The 17,842-nt window shown below is 36.9% G+C and overlaps 1 protein-coding gene across 1 annotated transcript in view; it reads left to right on the forward strand.

The window, feature by feature from the left end:
* The first annotated feature begins 2,061 nt into the window (after positions 1-2,061).
* EPRS (glutamyl-prolyl-tRNA synthetase) overlaps positions 2,062-17,842 on the forward strand; it is a 38,765-nt gene continuing 22,984 nt past the window's right edge. The window contains exons 1-11 of the mRNA XM_009333676.1: positions 2,062-2,147; positions 6,653-6,752; positions 8,662-8,818; positions 9,990-10,129; positions 10,795-10,889; positions 12,189-12,315; positions 12,862-13,054; positions 13,429-13,600; positions 14,588-14,821; positions 16,297-16,381; positions 16,721-16,780. Coding sequence (XP_009331951.1) covers positions 10,127-10,129; positions 10,795-10,889; positions 12,189-12,315; positions 12,862-13,054; positions 13,429-13,600; positions 14,588-14,821; positions 16,297-16,381; positions 16,721-16,780 — 969 coding nt within the window. The 5' untranslated portion in view covers positions 2,062-2,147; positions 6,653-6,752; positions 8,662-8,818; positions 9,990-10,126. The remainder of the gene's footprint in view (positions 2,148-6,652; positions 6,753-8,661; positions 8,819-9,989; positions 10,130-10,794; positions 10,890-12,188; positions 12,316-12,861; positions 13,055-13,428; positions 13,601-14,587; positions 14,822-16,296; positions 16,382-16,720; positions 16,781-17,842) is intronic.

Here is a 17,842-nt window from a genome sequence, read left to right on the forward strand (position 1 = left end):
AGACAGCTGCCGGCACTTAGCGTAACTCGCGCTGAAGAAACTGAGTCATAGGTAGAGCCCTCCAGTGACTTAGCACGTTCGGGCTAAATGTTCGAGGCAGCCCTAATTCAGACTGCTTGTTTGTGTGCTCTGCCTGTAATTGCTGCTATCTTTTGTTGTCAGTTCTAATCCGCCGCTAAAATTCGGCTCGTCTGGGGAGCTGGTGCAAAGTTGCGCTGCAAAATCTTGCTTTTTCAGTTGCTCGCTGTCCTTCGATGTTATTTTGCCTTTAAGAACGTGAGAACCTCCTTCGTTACACTTCCTGCCAAATGGAAACAGCCTTTTATATGTGTTCCATACCATTTCTCTGTTTTGTTACAACTATTCAAAATACATTTTCTTCCCATTCTTCGTCTTAGTTTATTGACTTCTTTTTCATGCTGTTATTCCCAAATGCGTTTCAGAGTGCAGTACAGCTTGCATGACTACTGATTTAAGGTATAAAAACGTATAAGTTTTGAATAACGTTTCTCCCGATACTTGTTTATACTGATTTGCTACAAAAGATATGATGCAATATGAGCTGTGATTAACATGGGTTTAGGGGCTTTGGAGGTTCTTTTCTTTTGATAGCTGGTGAGTGGCACTAGAGGTTTAATTCAGGAGATTCCATAATTATGTCAGCAATATTACATATTACAGATGAAACACTTTGGTTAACATTTGTATCAAGAAGTTAAGCACACTCATCCTACTCGTTGCTACTTCGTACTATTCATCATGGCTGTGCACTGGGAAGAGTGTAGTAGCTTTTAATGTCATTAGTATTAATTACATGGCTTGGTGTGCATAATGCTTGTCATTTTCAAAGCATTTCCATGCACGTTATTAAAATACTTACATGTCTTACAAACATATTGCATAAGGGATGTCCTCCTGACTTTCACAGATGGATAACTGAGGGACGGGAAGAAGAACCTTGACTTACTGTTGATAAAAGCTTAGTGCCACAAGAAGGGTTTGCAGCTGAGCAGAGGTGAGAGCTAGAGAATTCCTAGCTCCAGTGCTTTGTATTTAGGCCAGTGTATTAATAGCTTACAACATTATCTGCCTTGGGTAGTCTCTGTGCTGTTCTAGGGAAGACAAAGTGCATGGCACACTATGAAGACTGTAACAGGTTAGATGCCTTTCAAGACCTGGAGTATAGTCCTTTTGGCTAGTTTCATTTAAGTAATATTTGCCTATGCAAAAGCTTGCTGTCTTTGTACGTGCTTCTGAGCAAAGCAAAAGAACACAAGCTCCTCTACTTATGCTCAGCAGGCTGAATCTGGACCAGAGCCAATCCAGAAATACAGCCAAGTTAGCCTGGTGCTTTGTTTGAGCTACTGTGTCATGCTATAAAGCATCGAGATCAGAGCAGGTTTGCATCAAACCACTTTGAATATGGGCAGAGCTGTCTTCCCAGTTGATGATGCAGCCTGAAAACTTCAATAATTCTTTTATTTCTAGAGGCTGTCCTTTACTGTCACTGGTGAACTACTTACTCTGAAAACCCTGTATAAGCTTCCTGCACTTTTACGTGGATAGGGTTTCTTGGTTTTGAATGGCTAGTCTTTTCATAAACATTAAATCAGGTTAAAAATAGTCTCATCCTTGTTCAGAAAGTACTGGTATATTTAGTAATCGATGTCCTTTGATGCGTATGTCAGGGCTGGGATGGAGTACATTACTATGCTGTTCAATAATTAAAAGCGATTTGATTACATCTCTACATATATTGGGGGACAGGACTAATTTTTACAGTACCCTTAGGAAGCAGAATGTATTGCTGCCAACACTTGCTGAGCTCACTGCAGGTTACTGTATGCTGAACATATCAATTTGAAGCTGTAAGGATTGCCAAGAATAAGAAGCCTCTTCAATATGAGACTGAACATTGATTTCTTCCCTGGGTAATCTTACTTGAAGGAGCCAGTTCAGTCACCTGGTCCTCTTTGATAAGAAATGTAACTATTTTGTTGCTACGATGAAAGATATCTTTCCTGGAAGAAAGTCCAGTATCTTTTTCTCTTGTTTTTTGAAGGAGCTCTGCTGACGGTGGAGCATGTGAAGAATGATGTTGAAATTTCAGTGGAAGAAGGCAAAGAGACCATCCTCCGTGTGTCCGAGTAAGTGACTTTGCATCTCTCCTTCTAGCTTTGGGTCAGCAGTTTGAAAGATCACATGGTTGTAGCATTGACAGTAACCTTTTCAGGTAGGAGGAGGAGAAGAATACAGTTTTATTCATCGCTGCATTACTGATGTCGCTTTGTAGCACAGACAAAACATCTACAATATATTCTAAACTTGATCTTTATGGAAAGAGCTCTGGTATTATTTGCATGCACTTACATCTAATCATTTATGCTGTACCAGTCACTTTATTGATTAGGTATTTGCCTTTTTGAGGTGCCATGGATTATCAAAAGCGAGGCCATTTTGTACTAGGCAAGACTGGTATACAAGATTCCTTGGACTTGTACGTATGTGGTGGAATGAATTTTAAAGGTTTATATGGCATTATTTTGGGCTCACTGCTGCATATAAGCGAAGGCACGATGTTATCTCAGAAAAAAGATGTTATCTTAGCAGTCAGAAAAGTGCTAATTAACTATGCCGTGCTACCCAGCGTATCCATCTGCATCCTGTAGAAAGAACCTTGGAATTTTTTGTAGCAATCTATTGTCTATCCTTCTAAAAATACCCTGCCATTGGAATAAATATTTTCAAGTTTGGGGCATGAAGGTGGTTTTTACGATCTGCGTAGGATCATATGCATATCAGAAATGCAGGGCTAATGCTATTAGTTTTGGGAAGCTGCATTGTCATCTTAGATTCCATATCAGGTAAGATACCTGGATATATCAAGAGGAGATATCCTGATATCTTAAGTACCACTGACATATCAGTGGAAATCTCTCGTGTCTAATATCTACAGTAAGGACCATATTTTGACCCATAAACGTTGCAGTCCTAACTTAAAGTGTATTAACGCTATGATGAGTTTGGAATTAGTGATTTTAAGTGTAGTTTTTCAATACTGATTATTTTTTTGAAAGAACGGGGAAAAAATCTATTGTTCACAGACGTGCTGACAAACTTGCCTTTTGTGAGCTGTTTCGGTAGAAGATGCTGTTAAAGCCACCAATGCATCATAAATTGGTATTCCTGCATGCATGTAGAATGGTTATAAAAGCAACATGGTATTTTTACGTTGTGTTGCGGAGATCCTGACTTGATCCTCATAAATTAACACCGGCTGAGCTTTTCCACTGTCTTCTAACCTAAGGGAAAGAGCTTGTCACTATGTACGTATTTCTGCAAAAAAATCGAAGCACACGATGATTCACAGTCTTCAATCACAGTGATTGCTTTACTGGTTGCAAATATTGCTTTCTGTTTAAAATGTTAGACTTGAACTCAGATATGAGTTCCTTCCTTACTGTAGTCTCTGATTTTTACATGTTGTCTTTTGCTGTGCCTAGTGATGGCATTGAATTTGTGATTTTGAGTTGAAGCAAGAGAAGTGTGGCAGGTTGTATTGGGCCTTAATTGGTACGGCATTAATAATTTTCAGTGTGTGTTACGCACATGTGGGATACAGCATACATAACAGAGTTAATTGGATATTTTTTAGTCACATGAGAGAGCTTTTCCCTTAAGTAGTCTTGGTCAGATTTTGGTTTCATTTTCCTTTCTCAGTTTAGGCAGTGTGTGTGTATGTGTATACCAAAAGATACACATGCACATATGCACACTCCTGTGACACACGGGGATGATCTTGGAGTAATATAAATTTATATACTCGGCTTTGAAATAATATTTTCTTTTATTAAATAATTTTATATTGCCATGCCTTCTACCCACTGCATTGCAAAACCACTCATTTTAGCTGTAATGGAAATTGTCAGAAATGTAAAGCCAAAGCTCTTTTTCTGCACTTTGTCCACATGTGGATAATATCTAGAATCGTGGTTCCATCAGATAGAATTTTTTGTGTGTTAGTGTCATCTCATCCCTGGCATTGGTTTATGTTTAAGAAGTTATTCCAAACCTCAATATTGCATTAATTTTCTCTTGCTCAGTTGTACAATCATTTTAAAAATTGATTCTCTATTTTAAAGTCTGTTAAAAGTGTATCTGTAACTTGAGAAGCATCAGCTGAACTCATGTCTCAACTAATGCTTTTGGTAAATGGATTTCATGGCATCAGTTCTGCTGAAGCTATCTTATTTTGGCATGACCTGAAATTCATTTGGGATATTTCAGACTTTGATTTTTTTTTTTTTCCGGGAAACCATTAGTTCTAATGACTTGACTTGAACAAGAGAAAACGTTTTATTTGCTGTTTTTCTAGGTTGTATTTTGAAGTGCAGTTAAAATGTGGTGACAAATTTTTCAGCTAACTAGCTGAAACTTAGCTGTCAGCTTGTTAGCTGAAAAGTTTATCACTAATTTGAGATTATGAATTTTATTTTAAAGGTTATTTTTGAAGCCTTAGCTTCAAAACTTCATGTGATAATAGCTCCTAAACAAACCACTCTGCTAAGTGTTGATGGTGTTATGGAGTGTTTTAGTATACCTGCATTTTCTCAGATAACAAACTGCAGTAGAGCTTTTTTCTGTTTTGTGTTGTGAGCACATGCGTGCTTCAGAGTAATGTTACTGTTAGGCAGATGTATCTCACCTCTGCACAGAACCGTTCTGCAATGCTTTTTACAGATTAATTCAAATAATGATTTATTACAACTGGAGATTCTCTGTGGTTTGTGTTTGGTTTTTTTGTTTTCTCCTCCCATCTTGTCTTCTGCTTCTTGAGTATTTGCCCTGGTATTTAATTATGTGGCATTTCATGGCACTTTTGAGAGACACTTACTCTTTGCCTGTAACATTACATTGTCCCTGGTTATTCTTCCTTACTTACCCCTGCGGTTAGCAGGCACTAGCTACAAAGAACAGCCTTAACGTTTTGTAACTTTTTCAAAGGAAGCCAATTAGCACTATGTTTAGGTGGAAGTAGATCTTTCTTCCCAAAGAAAATAAACAACTTTAAGCACAAGTAAGATTTTGCTCAGAGTAACATTGTCACATTTCATATATTTATTGTGTTTTGCTTGAGTAATCAAGGGTATTTATTTTAGTATAAACTAGTAAAAACAATAAAACCACATTTCACAGACTTTCTGTAGATGCAAATGTATTAGAAATGTTTTGTTTTTCTCAGTTTGAAAAAGCTCCATTAAAATCTGATAGCAGTGTGAAATTATAATAGGACATACTTTGTGTATGTTAACCCTCCCACTGTGGCTTTTGTTTTTACTTATAATTGAAGGATCTTCCGTATACTGGATCCTAGAAGCTTGAAAAGCTGTAAGCAAAAAAAACTACAAATGAACTATGTTCCTTAGGTTTTAGTTCAGTTAACGTAATGAGACTGGCTGATCCATTTGTACTAAAAATGGGACTCATTATAATTGTTAATATATCAAGAAGTCTTCTATATCTTTTTCAGAGCTTTCATTGATTTTTGCAAGGCTTTTTGAGGGCTATCAAAAATTCTTTTAATTTTATAAGGACACAGTAGATGTAACAGGAAGTATGGAACAGTGGCAGAACAGAAATGAAACCTTGTTTGGACAAATTGAAGTGTAGCATTCAGTCCATTAAATTGAGTGGAACAGAACACTTACAGCAACTCTTTTTGGTGATGTCAATACTTGTTTAGAAGCAATTGGAGGTCTAATTTTGTAATCTACACCTATGTGGGAGTGTGGAGATGAGTATTATCTGGAGAATTGATGGGAGTGATGCATCTTTCTTCCAAAGCTCTTTAGTAAATATTAATGAAAATGTTTGCATTTATCTTAGGTGAATTTGAAGCTAGATTTCTGACAGTATGCAGCTTTTTGTGATACTGTACATAAGGTGGAAAAGGGAGATTAAAACAAAGAAAGAGGTACTCTCTTTAGAGAGCCTTTCACCTCCAGATCTGTTGAGAATTTTCAACAGCAGAATGGGAAAAACAAATTCAAATTAGTCTTTTATCTGGAGAAGACTGCGTGAAAAACAGAAATACAGGTAGCCAAGTTTGTTTAACAGGGGATAGTCTATGAAGTGTGAATTGAGTGAAGTTGAGTAACAAATGAACAGGTTTTTCTCCTCCGATGCTAGCCCTTAAAACCACGGTGGAGACCTCTTGATTCCTCTGTAAATTCTCTAGGAATCCTCTTCAAAGCCATCCTTCTTATATGAAAAGAAAACAAATGTTGAGTTAGCTCCTTATATTCTGGAAAATATGTAGCTCAAGTTATACTTATGTATTCTGTCAGATGTGGAGAGAGAGTTTTATTCTTTGAAAAAATAATCAGTTTTATTTTCTTCATTACTGTCTATCTAAACAAAATTGTTTCATGTTTAGAAGCTTATTGTTCCATCTGGTGATAGAAAAATAAAGACTGATATATTCTTTTGCTAGATTTTTTTTTTATTTTATTCTGGTGACCTGGTACCTGCTGGTTCACCCAGAAATTATTTTGCGTTTGCTTTACACATGTTTCAACTATGCGTGTGCAATTAAAATTGAACTGGAGGTAGTAATTTAATGTACCTTTATTTTGCCTCTCTCTTTTTTTAGGCATGTTTCATTTACCGATGTGAATTCAATAGCTCGTTACCTGGCTAGAGTTGCTGGTTCTGCTGGGTTGTATGGTTCAAATCTGTTGGAACACACTGAGGTGAGAAGGAATCATGCCTCCCCCTTTTTTTTTTCTTTTCCTTTTTCTTTCTCCTTTCTTTTGGCCTGCAATCAAAGTTTGTTTCGTTGGGTTTTTTTAGGAGCTTGTGTCTATTGTTCTGCATTTTATTGTTAGACTGAGATTCCAACTATGTGGGATGCTGAGCGGGTTTTGTTTTCCTAAGCTTGCTGCTTCTTATAAAGAAGAGTGATAAACTTGAGCATTGAGAGGGTTGCCCTTTCCCACCCCTGCAACAGCAACTCCTAACCTGACAGTTCACTACAATAAGGTAATTCAGGTTGGAAGGTGATACCTGAAATTTTCCCTCTTCACTTTCCTCAGCTCTATTGCCATCAGTTGCTACCTTGTAACACTTCAGTATAACACCAAGGAACACCGTATGACACTGAAATACTGAATTAGTTTTTGCTGTATATGATGGACGAAACCCTGACCCCAATTTCACTCAGTGATATGTGGCGAGACATCGCCACATAGGTGGACTGTTCCCTCGTGCAAACTCCTGTATTCCATAATGCTTCTTTACTGGTGCCGTGAGGGCACCAGAATTTTTGTGCCACAGAGGGAAATTTTTTGGTCTTCCTTGCTTACACAGATTATAAAAAGTTATTAGGAACTGTGGATATGATCTGAAATGCGAGGGAATTCTTCCTGAGTCTAGCTCAGAATAATCATATGCTGAATTTTAAGTTGGTGGCTGAAACTAACAGATAAATTGAAATTTATTTCCTCTGAAATTTGAGGAGGGAACTGAAGGACTTGATTCAACTCTTTTCTACAACTACTTGAATTAAGTGATTACTTAGTAGTAATCACTCTTTGGCCCTTATAGCTGGTCTCAAGGGAAGTGTTGCCTTAGTATATTGCTTGTAAGGCATTTAAAAAGTTGTAGGTTATCTTGTGGCTATTTAAACTTTCTGACCAAAAACCTTGTTTTTAAGTTAAGCCCCGAGACCTCTGCAAACACACTTTCAAGATTGGTATTTCTGATAAAATAGTTCTTTTCACATCTGCATCTTTCAGAAATAAAGTTGTACTTCGAGAAGTGCAGTGACAGCTGCATTTGAGGCGCAAATATTTTGGAGCATAACTGCAAATGACTGAACTGAATTCTGTGGTAGTGTAATTTCATCTGTGCCTGCCACGTTGGCTCGACTATTGGCAGGATTCCTGATGCAGTTTACAGAACACTTGCATGTGAAATAGGGACACAGAACTAGAAGAGACGCTTAAGTCTCTTACAGGATTGAGGGATTCAATTTATAGGTAGGGCTACATTATTAACCAAGGGCCTGATTCGTAATTTTTTTTTTTTTATTTATATACCAAGATATATTCCCTTTTATAGGAGGAGACTGTTTTGCAGGAGAGGGGGGAGGGAAATGAGGTGGGGGAGGGATTTGATTTCTTCAAATCTAAAAGGAGATGAGGCAGAGAAGATAGGGACAGAGGGGAAAATGGTATATTTGTCCAGTAGCAGTACCAGGAAGATCAAATAGGTCGCAAATGCAGTATCTAAATAGTTGAAGGATAATTATGATTATTATATACTGTGTGTGATAAATAAGTACTGAAGAACTGCTGATTATTTTTACGAATGGGAATAGCTTCAGTAAAGTCGGTATTTTCAGCAGTTTTGAATACATCCTGAAGGAAGAAATTTCATTTAATCATTTAGCGTAGTTCTGGGTGAATGTTTCAGTATATTTTATTTTAAATGTTCTTTGAGCATATATTGTGATTTATTGTCCAATATATTTAATGCTAATGTTCCACTTAATATTTTCTGTTCAGCTATTAAATGGATTGTATATTACTTCAGATTTTTAACAAGCTTCTTTCTCATTCTTTTAGTAACTTTGACTATCTTTTTGTCCCTTAAAACTAGATTGACCATTGGCTGGAGTTTAGTGCTACAAAGTTATCTACTGCCAGCCAGTTTCTTTCAGCAGTCCAAGAGCTCAACCACTGTCTGTCTCTGAGAACGTACTTGGTTGGAAACTCTCTGAGTCTCGCAGACTTGTGTGTCTGGGCTGTACTAAAAGGTATCAGTATATGTTCTCGCTTTCATTGGCTTGCAATCAGTGTATATCAGGAGTCCTCAAATTTCCTTTTTTGTGGATGCTAGTAGTGACTCTTAGCTGTATGCCAGACTGTATACTATTGTGCATACTGCTTTGACCTGTGCATCGCTAGTGATAGGAGGGAATAGTATAGCTTAGGAAACCCTAGAATTTTTTAGAATTGTTGTTATATGTGGAAATTTATAGGATGTAATTATAGATGGGAATTTTTTTAACTACTTTTGTGTTAACTCTAAGAGTGTCTTTTTATTACCTGTTTCCTAAATATGAAAATTTGCTGTTGTCCAAAATTTTGGATTAAATATTTAAATTATTTTGTAATGCAGAGTAAAATTTTATACACAGACTTTTCAATGACATTATCTTAGTAGAGGAAATTTCTTTGGTGTTTAGTTTGAATTACTAAAAGAGGTATATGTTACCCTATGAAATATCCTTCAGACGTTAAAAGAAGCTTTGATGAACTGTTTTTAGGGGTTTGGTTTTTATATTCTCTTAGGTGTGTGTCCAAAGTTGATAGGTCTCAATCTACCATTCAGTATGACGAAATTCGTCTTGCAAGTAAAATACATATTCAAGATTAAAGGCTAACATCTTTAAGTATTTTTTCAAAGTTGCTGCTTTTGAGAGAAATCTGAAAGGAGTGTACTTCTTTCATTTTTTTTCTCCTTTCCCCACCAGAATCTTTCTAGTGAAGTTGTGTTCCTTGAAAAGCTGATTGTGGGAATACAGCCCCTCAAAAACAAAGGGTAGTATTTATCAGAAGTGAAGCATGTATCAAGCTTAGAAAACATCAAGTGTAGACACACTAGAAGGATATCGTATATTTCTGTCTTGAAAAAAGAGGTGTTATTAATTTTGAGGTGGGTGATAGAAAAAAAAGTATGTTCCCCAGTCCCCCCCACCTTCTGCTTTGATGAATCCAAGAAAGAATTCAGTATGTTTTGGGTTTGGAGGGAGTTTATTTAATTTGCTTTAGAATGGCTTGTCCCCATGGCTAAATGTCTTTTCAGAAGAGAGCATAAGTAGATTTTTTTAAAATTATAGTATTTTTTTAGTCTTAAAAATTGCTGTTGGTAATCATTCCATTTTTATCATTTAATAGCTTGAAAAATGTTTTCTTTTCTAACAGATAATAACATATGGCAAGAGCAATTACAGCAAAACAAAGCTCCTGTCCATGCAAAGCGATGGTATGGCTTTCTTGAAGTACAGCGTGCTTTTCAGTCAGTAGGAGCCAAGTGGGCTTCTGGTACACCAAAGGTTAAAATGGTAAGATTTAATCAGATCCTCTGGAGAGAGTAGCTTTATTTGTGTGAATACACTATAAGACTTTTTTTTTTAAGTTGGAGAATTAGAAGTTAAAAGGAATCAGTTGTACCGTAAATTAAATTTTTGTAAACTCTTGTTTAAAAATAAAGCTGTCACTTTCATATTTAGAAAGACATGAGTGGTGTAGTCCAGTGCTTAAATGGAATCACGTAAAAATGACACCTCTTAATCAGCACTGCTCTTTAGATACATTGTTTGCTTTTTCTAAGGAGAATTTTGAGATCCTGATAGACCTGCAAAGATTGCAGTCTTTGGTTGGTTGAACTTGTTAATCACATTCAGGTTAAGAACACTAAGATATAAAAACTTGGCTAGCAACTGTTCTTCTTTTCTTCTGTGGAATAAATTAAACAACTTGGTGGGACTTCAGTCCTGGATCAAATTTGAAGACAGAATAACTTAAAACTCTAGAATTAATCTTGTTTTGATGTACTACGAGTAACGTGAAAGTTGTGAAGAGGTGAATTTGGGGTCCCATATGGCAGCTTTTTGTTGGCTGGTTTTCAAACCAGTCCAGGAGACCTTGGAACAGAAGCTATTATCTAGAGTTTTATATCTGATTGTATAGCTAATGCGATCTGTAAATGTCTCTGTTAATTTCTAAGCCAACAGAAAAGAAAGCGGATGTTGGGAAGTTTGTTGAACTTCCCGGTGCAGAGATGGGAAAGGTCATTGTGAGGTTTCCTCCTGAAGCAAGTGGGTAAGAAACATAAATACTTTGAGAAGGTTCTATTTGTGGTTTTTCCTTCACAAAAAAAAAAAAAAGTGGTGTGCTTTGGTGAGGGTGTTAATCATCTTATCAGCCAAGACTTTTAAGCCAAAAGAGTATTTAAAGCTTTGTCCCTATCTATGTTAAAGCTGTATGTTTACTTCTCCTCCATACCTCATTGCAGTGTTCCCTGAACTTGGAATAGGGAGGTTAGTTGCCAGCAGGTGACATGTACTGCTGAGCAGTGGGATGAGGAGAAGCAGAAGGACGGCATTTGCATGGATAATGGAGGCGTGTGCACTGACAGGAGCTATGATGTGTAAATACAGTCTTTATGAGTTGGGTGAAAGGACTCATAGTGCTTCTCAAGGAAGCTTAGATTTGAGAAGGGAAAGACGTATCGGATAGCCTCCCTTAGGGAAGCTTGACACCAGATGTGTCATGGAGGCCCTTGGCCCAGGGGTCCGTACTGTATGTAGTCCCAAAACACAAACTCCTTAAACACCACACAGTGGAGATGTGATCAGCCAATTTCATAAATACAGTTTTCAGCCAGCTTTTAATTTTGTTTCTTTTTAGAATTGCCTGATGAGCTGTAAAATTTCCATGATTGCATTTCTTCATTAAACTGGCTGTTCAGCATCATGTGACTTCTAGTAGTGTTTCTTACTATTAGTCCAGTATAAACTGTCGCTCAAATATCATGAGTTATGTGCATGTATGTGTGTAACATATATTGTTCTCACATTACTTTAGTAACTTTTAGTGTCTTAATTCTGGTGTTTTACTTAAAACACTGTTCTTTAGGGACACATTTTTAATTTTTTTTGGAAGCAATTTTCATTTTGTGGATTTGGGTTTTTTATATTTAGTTTGAATTGACATTAGCTTTTTAGCTTATGTTAAAAATTCACAGCAACCACCATTTTGGAAAATTCCACTCTTCTGAATGTGGTAGGTTCAGATTATGTGGTAGCTACTACTGAGTGTCATCAACAGTTGGTTTAAGTTAGTCTGTAAAACTGGAGATAATTGCAGTCCTATCTTTATATCCATAGCGACACTCTAATTTACAGATTTAGGTATTTTTAACAGTTAACTACGAAATTTATGGTAGAAAAAACATAATCTACTTTCATAAAAGTACAGTATTTCAGCAAATATCCTGGGTTGGTTTTTTTTGTTGGACTTAGGTATTGCTTTCCGTTCTTTCTCCTTCCCTCACAAAAAAACCCCAAACCTAGCTGAAGTAGTGCTGATGTATATATTTATTTTTTATTTCCTTTTTAGATATCTGCATATTGGTCATGCCAAAGCTGCCCTGCTAAATCAGCACTACCAAGTTAACTTTAAAGGAAAACTTATTATGAGATTTGATGACACAAATCCAGAAAAAGAGAAAGAAGACTTTGAAAAGGTATGATAAGAGTGCAGGGAAATCCATTCACTGTATAGCTAATTCAAAGGTAAATGACGTGGATCTGCTCTTGCACACTTTTTTTGCACTAGATTTTTACGGTATCAGTATTACACTTAAGTCTTATGCTTGAAAGAAATTTCCATCATCTTTACCGTACAAAGCTTAAAGCCCTTTTACTGGTAGCTTATTTCTTCCTTTTCCCCAACGTTTATTTTACAGTGTGTAGATACGCAACTCTTGCAATATACTGTTGTTTTCATTGTATAAATATTACTTAGTTCATAACAAGTAATTTGTTTCAGCTTTCATCTTTTCTTGTCCTACCTCTTTCTTGAAATTGTCTAAGTCTGATCACATATAATTATAGGCTGTGAATTAATGGTAAGTGCCTGCATCTCTCTTCTTTCATGCATGTCATACTCTTATGGCTTATCCTTCCCAGACAACGGAGCATTAAAAACACCACATCTGGCATGAAGAGGGTAGACGTTTAAGAAAACTAGCTTTCCTGAATATTACAGTATACAATTTCACGCTTTGCAGGTTATTCTTGAAGATGTTGCAATGCTGCACATCAAACCAGATCAATTTACATATACCTCAGATCACTTTGAAACAATAATGAAATATGCTGAGAAGCTTATTCAAGAAGGGAAGGCATATGTGGACGATACTCCTGCAGAACAAATGAAAGCAGAGCGTGAGCAAAGAATGGAATCTAAACACAGAAATAACTGTAAGATATTTTAAGCTTCCGTCTTGCTTTCTTATCTTTTTAATTTGGCATCAAAACTTGATTTTTATTAACAAAGATGGATGAGATGAATAATTGCATATCTCTAAGGTCCTTATAGGAACTTGGAAGTGTTTAGTGCTTTGTTCTGGAAGGCTGGAATAAGTGTACGTTTAGACAGGTGCAGTAAACTCGTGTATGTATGAATTCATCACCATTCATTAGCACTTTTAAAAAATTCAAAATGTAAAATGCGTGAAAATGAATTTCAGTGTCTAAAGAGGGAAGGTGATGTTTTTTGTTACTGCATTCATAAAACATGGTTCTGTATCAACTTCATAATACCTTAGAAAATAATTTATTTTTATTGTTCTTAGGTGTTAATAAGAATCTACAAATGTGGGAAGAAATGAAAAAGGGAACAGAATATGGACAAACTTGTTGTCTACGAGCAAAAATAGATATGAGTAGTAACAATGGATGTATGAGGGATCCAACTCTTTATCGTTGTAAAAACCAACCTCACCCACGTACTGGAAGTACCTACAAGTATGTCCACTTCCTCCTTGTATGGCCTGTGATTTTTTTGCTCTTTTCAGGGCATTTACCATTCCTTAGTAAACTTCTTTTAATACTTGGAACCTGCTAGCATTTTTCAGTCAGAATATGTAATGAATTTCTCGACTTTCTGAAACTTTGCAAATTACTTTTAAAACCTGCGAGTGGACCATCATGGTCAGCAGTGAATATTATTTCAGTTTTGGTCCATAAATACATTGTAAGTCATGAAGAGCTTTGAGTCAAAACATGAATTAAGCCTCAATGGCTGTATCTTGGACAACAGAGCTGTTTGCTTTAGCTCTTGGAGGTTAAACCATGGCAATTTTACATTGCTACATTTTTATGTTGCTGCAAAACATCCTCAGTCTACTTACCTGAGTGGCTGCTTCCATTTTCACAGCAACTGCTGTCTTTGTGCAGAGTGAAGAATTACTACATTGTGCATTGAAGTAAGCCTACCCAATTGTTCAAGGCTATGGTTCAGTGCTTATTTGAAACCTTTGTTTCCAGCTATACAACTCCCTTTTTGGAAACATTGATTTAATGTGTGCATAATAGTAAAGCTGTGTCTATGGGCAGGGGTTTGTTTTTAAACATGAAAGCTTTGCACGTTATTCAGTCAACTAATGATTCTTTTTGATATTTAAGGAAAAAAAATCCCTATCAGTCAGCATTTTATGTTTGAAAAGAACAGTAGCAGTTAGGATTTTTTTTTTTTTTTAATCTTGAATAATAAGGCTCTGATCAATTAATTTCTTGAAGGATTTCTTTGTTTTAAAAATGTATTGTCCTCTGGATCTTTTTATGGACAATTTGTTGTGTATGTGCTGTTTTAGTCTTGATCTGAAAGTTTTCAGGATCATAGATTATAAATATTTATAATATATAAATATAAATTATGCTTAGCTTAAATGTTTACGTGTGAGGAAAGTGTTTTGTTCTTCTGCCCTGCTAATTGAAGGTCTTTATTCTCAGGGTTTATCCCACATATGACTTTGCCTGCCCCATTGTTGACAGTATTGAAGGTGTCACACATGCATTGAGAACAACTGAATACCATGACAGAGATGAACAATTCTACTGGATCATTGAGGCACTGGGCATAAGGAAACCATATATATGGGAGTATAGCCGGCTAAACCTCAACAACACTGTGCTCTCTAAGAGAAAGCTTACGTGGTTTGTCAACGAAGGTCTTGTGGATGGATGGTATGTTACGTGGTTGTAGTTTAGCATTGTTCCTTAAGATACTCGTGACTGATGCACACATTCTGTGTTTTGGACAGTGCTTAGACATCAAAGCAGCATGAATGAATATTTAAACAATATTTAAGAACATAGATTAATTACAGTGGCTTCGGCATGTACAATGTGTCTGTTTACTACTCTACAGTAACTGTGTACATACATATTCATATCCTGTAATAAACATGAGGTAGCTTATTTTTGGACTCTGGCTCTTGCTATGGGTGCTAGTTACACATTTTCCACTCTGAGTCATCGGATACATTCCTGAGCAATGCCAGAAGGGGCCCTGAATTGAAGAACTTCTGGTCCTATCCATGCAGTCAAATCTGTCCTACTTCCCTCCTGCCTGCCCTCCCCTGCTTCTTTCTGTTCTTTTTTTCATGTTAACTGGATTTCTGCAGGTGGTGCTCGGTGGCCTAGTAGCCTAAGTATTTTCCTAGAAAGGGTGACCCGTGGGTTTACACTTTGGCAAGTATTTCGGAGTCTGGAGAGGCTCCTTCTTTTTTCATTCCCACAATGGACTAGCTGTGGGAGCACACCATCTAAAGTCCTCTCTTCATAGTACAGGAGTCTGAATAAATCCATGGATAACGCTGAGTTAGACAACTGCTTGTAGTGTTTTTCGTGGGCTGGTGTTAGGTGACTCTGTGCTCAGCCTATGGGAGCATCATTTTACACAAGTTACTAGGCTGCCTGGCTGTCTTGCTTAGGTGTACCAAGTGTGCTTTTTTGTTTTGTTTTGTTTTATTTTTCAATTGTGTAGGAAGCCTAGATTCCTAACTTATGCATGGAGCCACTCTGCTAGAGCCAAAATTCTTTTTTGTTTGTTTGTTTTCCCCTAGAGGTGTAGCAGGTCTTATGATGACCTCCCCCTCCCTAAGCCTCCCTGTTAGGTCCTCAGCAAGGTTTGATTCGTGTTCCCACCAACACATATTATACATTTCAGATTACGCCTTTTTATTTCTTGCATAAGAGAATAAAATCATAGAATTCTATCACTTATGTCATTGAGAGATACCATTGTCATTGTCACTCATCTCCTTCTGGTTTCTCTTGAGCAAGAAAGAAACAAGGCCTGTTGTTTCAGTTCCATTATTCAGGTGCCATTGAAAAGGAAGTAATGTGGTAGGGACATAACTTTTGCCTTGCCAGTTTTTGAGGGACTTAGGATTGAATAGATATAGGAGAAGAGCCACTTCACCAAGAGATGGCTTCCGTCCCTGGGGTGAAGTAGAAGAAAATCTGCACCACACATTTTGTATGGATAAGAGCTCGGTCTTTTCAGTTGGGTCTTCTCATCTAGCTCTTAACTCATACAAGCGAAATACACCGAAGCTGGGCCTTTCATGTGTGGCAGTATTAGTAAAGTTTTTGATGAGCCTCAATAATAGGTAGAATTTAGCGTGTGATACTGATGAAACATCTTTGTCTACTAGGGATGATCCAAGATTTCCCACTGTGCGTGGTGTCCTAAGAAGAGGCATGACAGTAGAAGGGCTAAAACAGTTTATTGCTGCTCAGGTGGGTGTTTTCTTTTCTTACAATTCTTTGACTCTCACTTGGTAAGGACAAGTTTTTGTGAAGTTTCAGTTAAAGTACTTATCACTGGGAGATTTCTTCTTTTGAAGGCTTGTTGCTTTCATGTGTACTGCTTCAACAATATTAACACTTATGAGCAGGTCCTGGCAAAATGGGGTAGCAGGTTTCTTATTTTAAAAAGTATGTATTTTGCAAGCTCAAGATGCCGTTCTAAACTGTTTTGATTAATGCAAACAGTAGAGGGTTTGTAGTCTTTAAAGGAGTTTGTTTTAAATGGGTCTAATAGCTAGAATATTTATATTAATGTGGTTTTTTTTCCAGGGTTCCTCCCGATCTGTCGTGAATATGGAGTGGGATAAAATTTGGTCCTTTAACAAAAAGGTATGTGCTTACTTGAATTTGATGCTACTCCTGAAATCCTCTTTCTGGGATATGTAGAGAATCCAGCGTTCATTGGAGTGCTTATGACAACAAGTAGCAGTTGCAATATCTTGCATCATTTGGCACACTTTCAGGAAAATGGAATGTCCCCCCCTTTCTAACCTGATCTAGCACTAATCCTATTGATTCTCCTATACCAATACTTACTTGCCTTACTTAGTAGTACGGGGAAAGATAATGATATATGCTGTAAAATCTGATATGAAAACTGCATTTCATTTTTCTGCTTTCAAGCTGCGAGCTATCTGTAAGAAGGTATTACTTAATGCTTTTTACCTTAGCATATAGCTTACAGTGCTGTAAGCATACATAGCATAAGCTATCATTTTGCAGCTTCATAGCACAGTCACATTCGCTTATATAACAGGAGCTCTACAAACCCACTGAAAATGCATTATTCCTAGTTTTAAAAGGCTGCCCATTTCTGGTTTGGCTTATTTGTTAACATAAACACAAATCTTAATCAATTTGATTCACGTTGGCCGCTTTTCCTTTCTGTGGCAAAAGGACTAATGCGCTGGGTATGCTGCCTATGTAGATAAAGCCAGCACTGCTGATGTTTCTGACTGAATGTCAAATAAGGAATATTGCATCTTGACATGGTTAGTTGCTTTCTGGCAGCGGATGCTTGGACACTATAATAAGGCGAATTGTTATAATGCTGATTGCATATTTTGTGTGATTGTGGAAACACCTGTTATTTTGCATTGGGATTCCTGCTTGGTTTTGTTTAGATAGTACCCAGATCTGTTCATTTAAGTGGTTTTTGCTTGTCTGGCATGTGTCTTGTATTTCTTCATGTATTTTGTATTTGGTCTGCTACATACACAAAGGTTTATGAATTGGTTCTTTCTGTTGCTGCATAAATACATTTATGACTAAGAATTGGATTTTGGGGAAAAGTCCACAATGGACTGTTAGGGCTCGTTTTTTGAATTGGCTTTTAAACTGAGTTTCTTAGACCTCTGACTCAACTTCTTGGACAGCACCATATTTATTAGC

The sequence above is a fragment of the Pygoscelis adeliae genome, unplaced genomic scaffold (genome assembly GCF_000699105.1).
Source record: "Pygoscelis adeliae isolate BGI_AS28 unplaced genomic scaffold, ASM69910v1 Scaffold1, whole genome shotgun sequence".
Lineage (NCBI taxonomy): Eukaryota > Metazoa > Chordata > Aves > Sphenisciformes > Spheniscidae > Pygoscelis > Pygoscelis adeliae.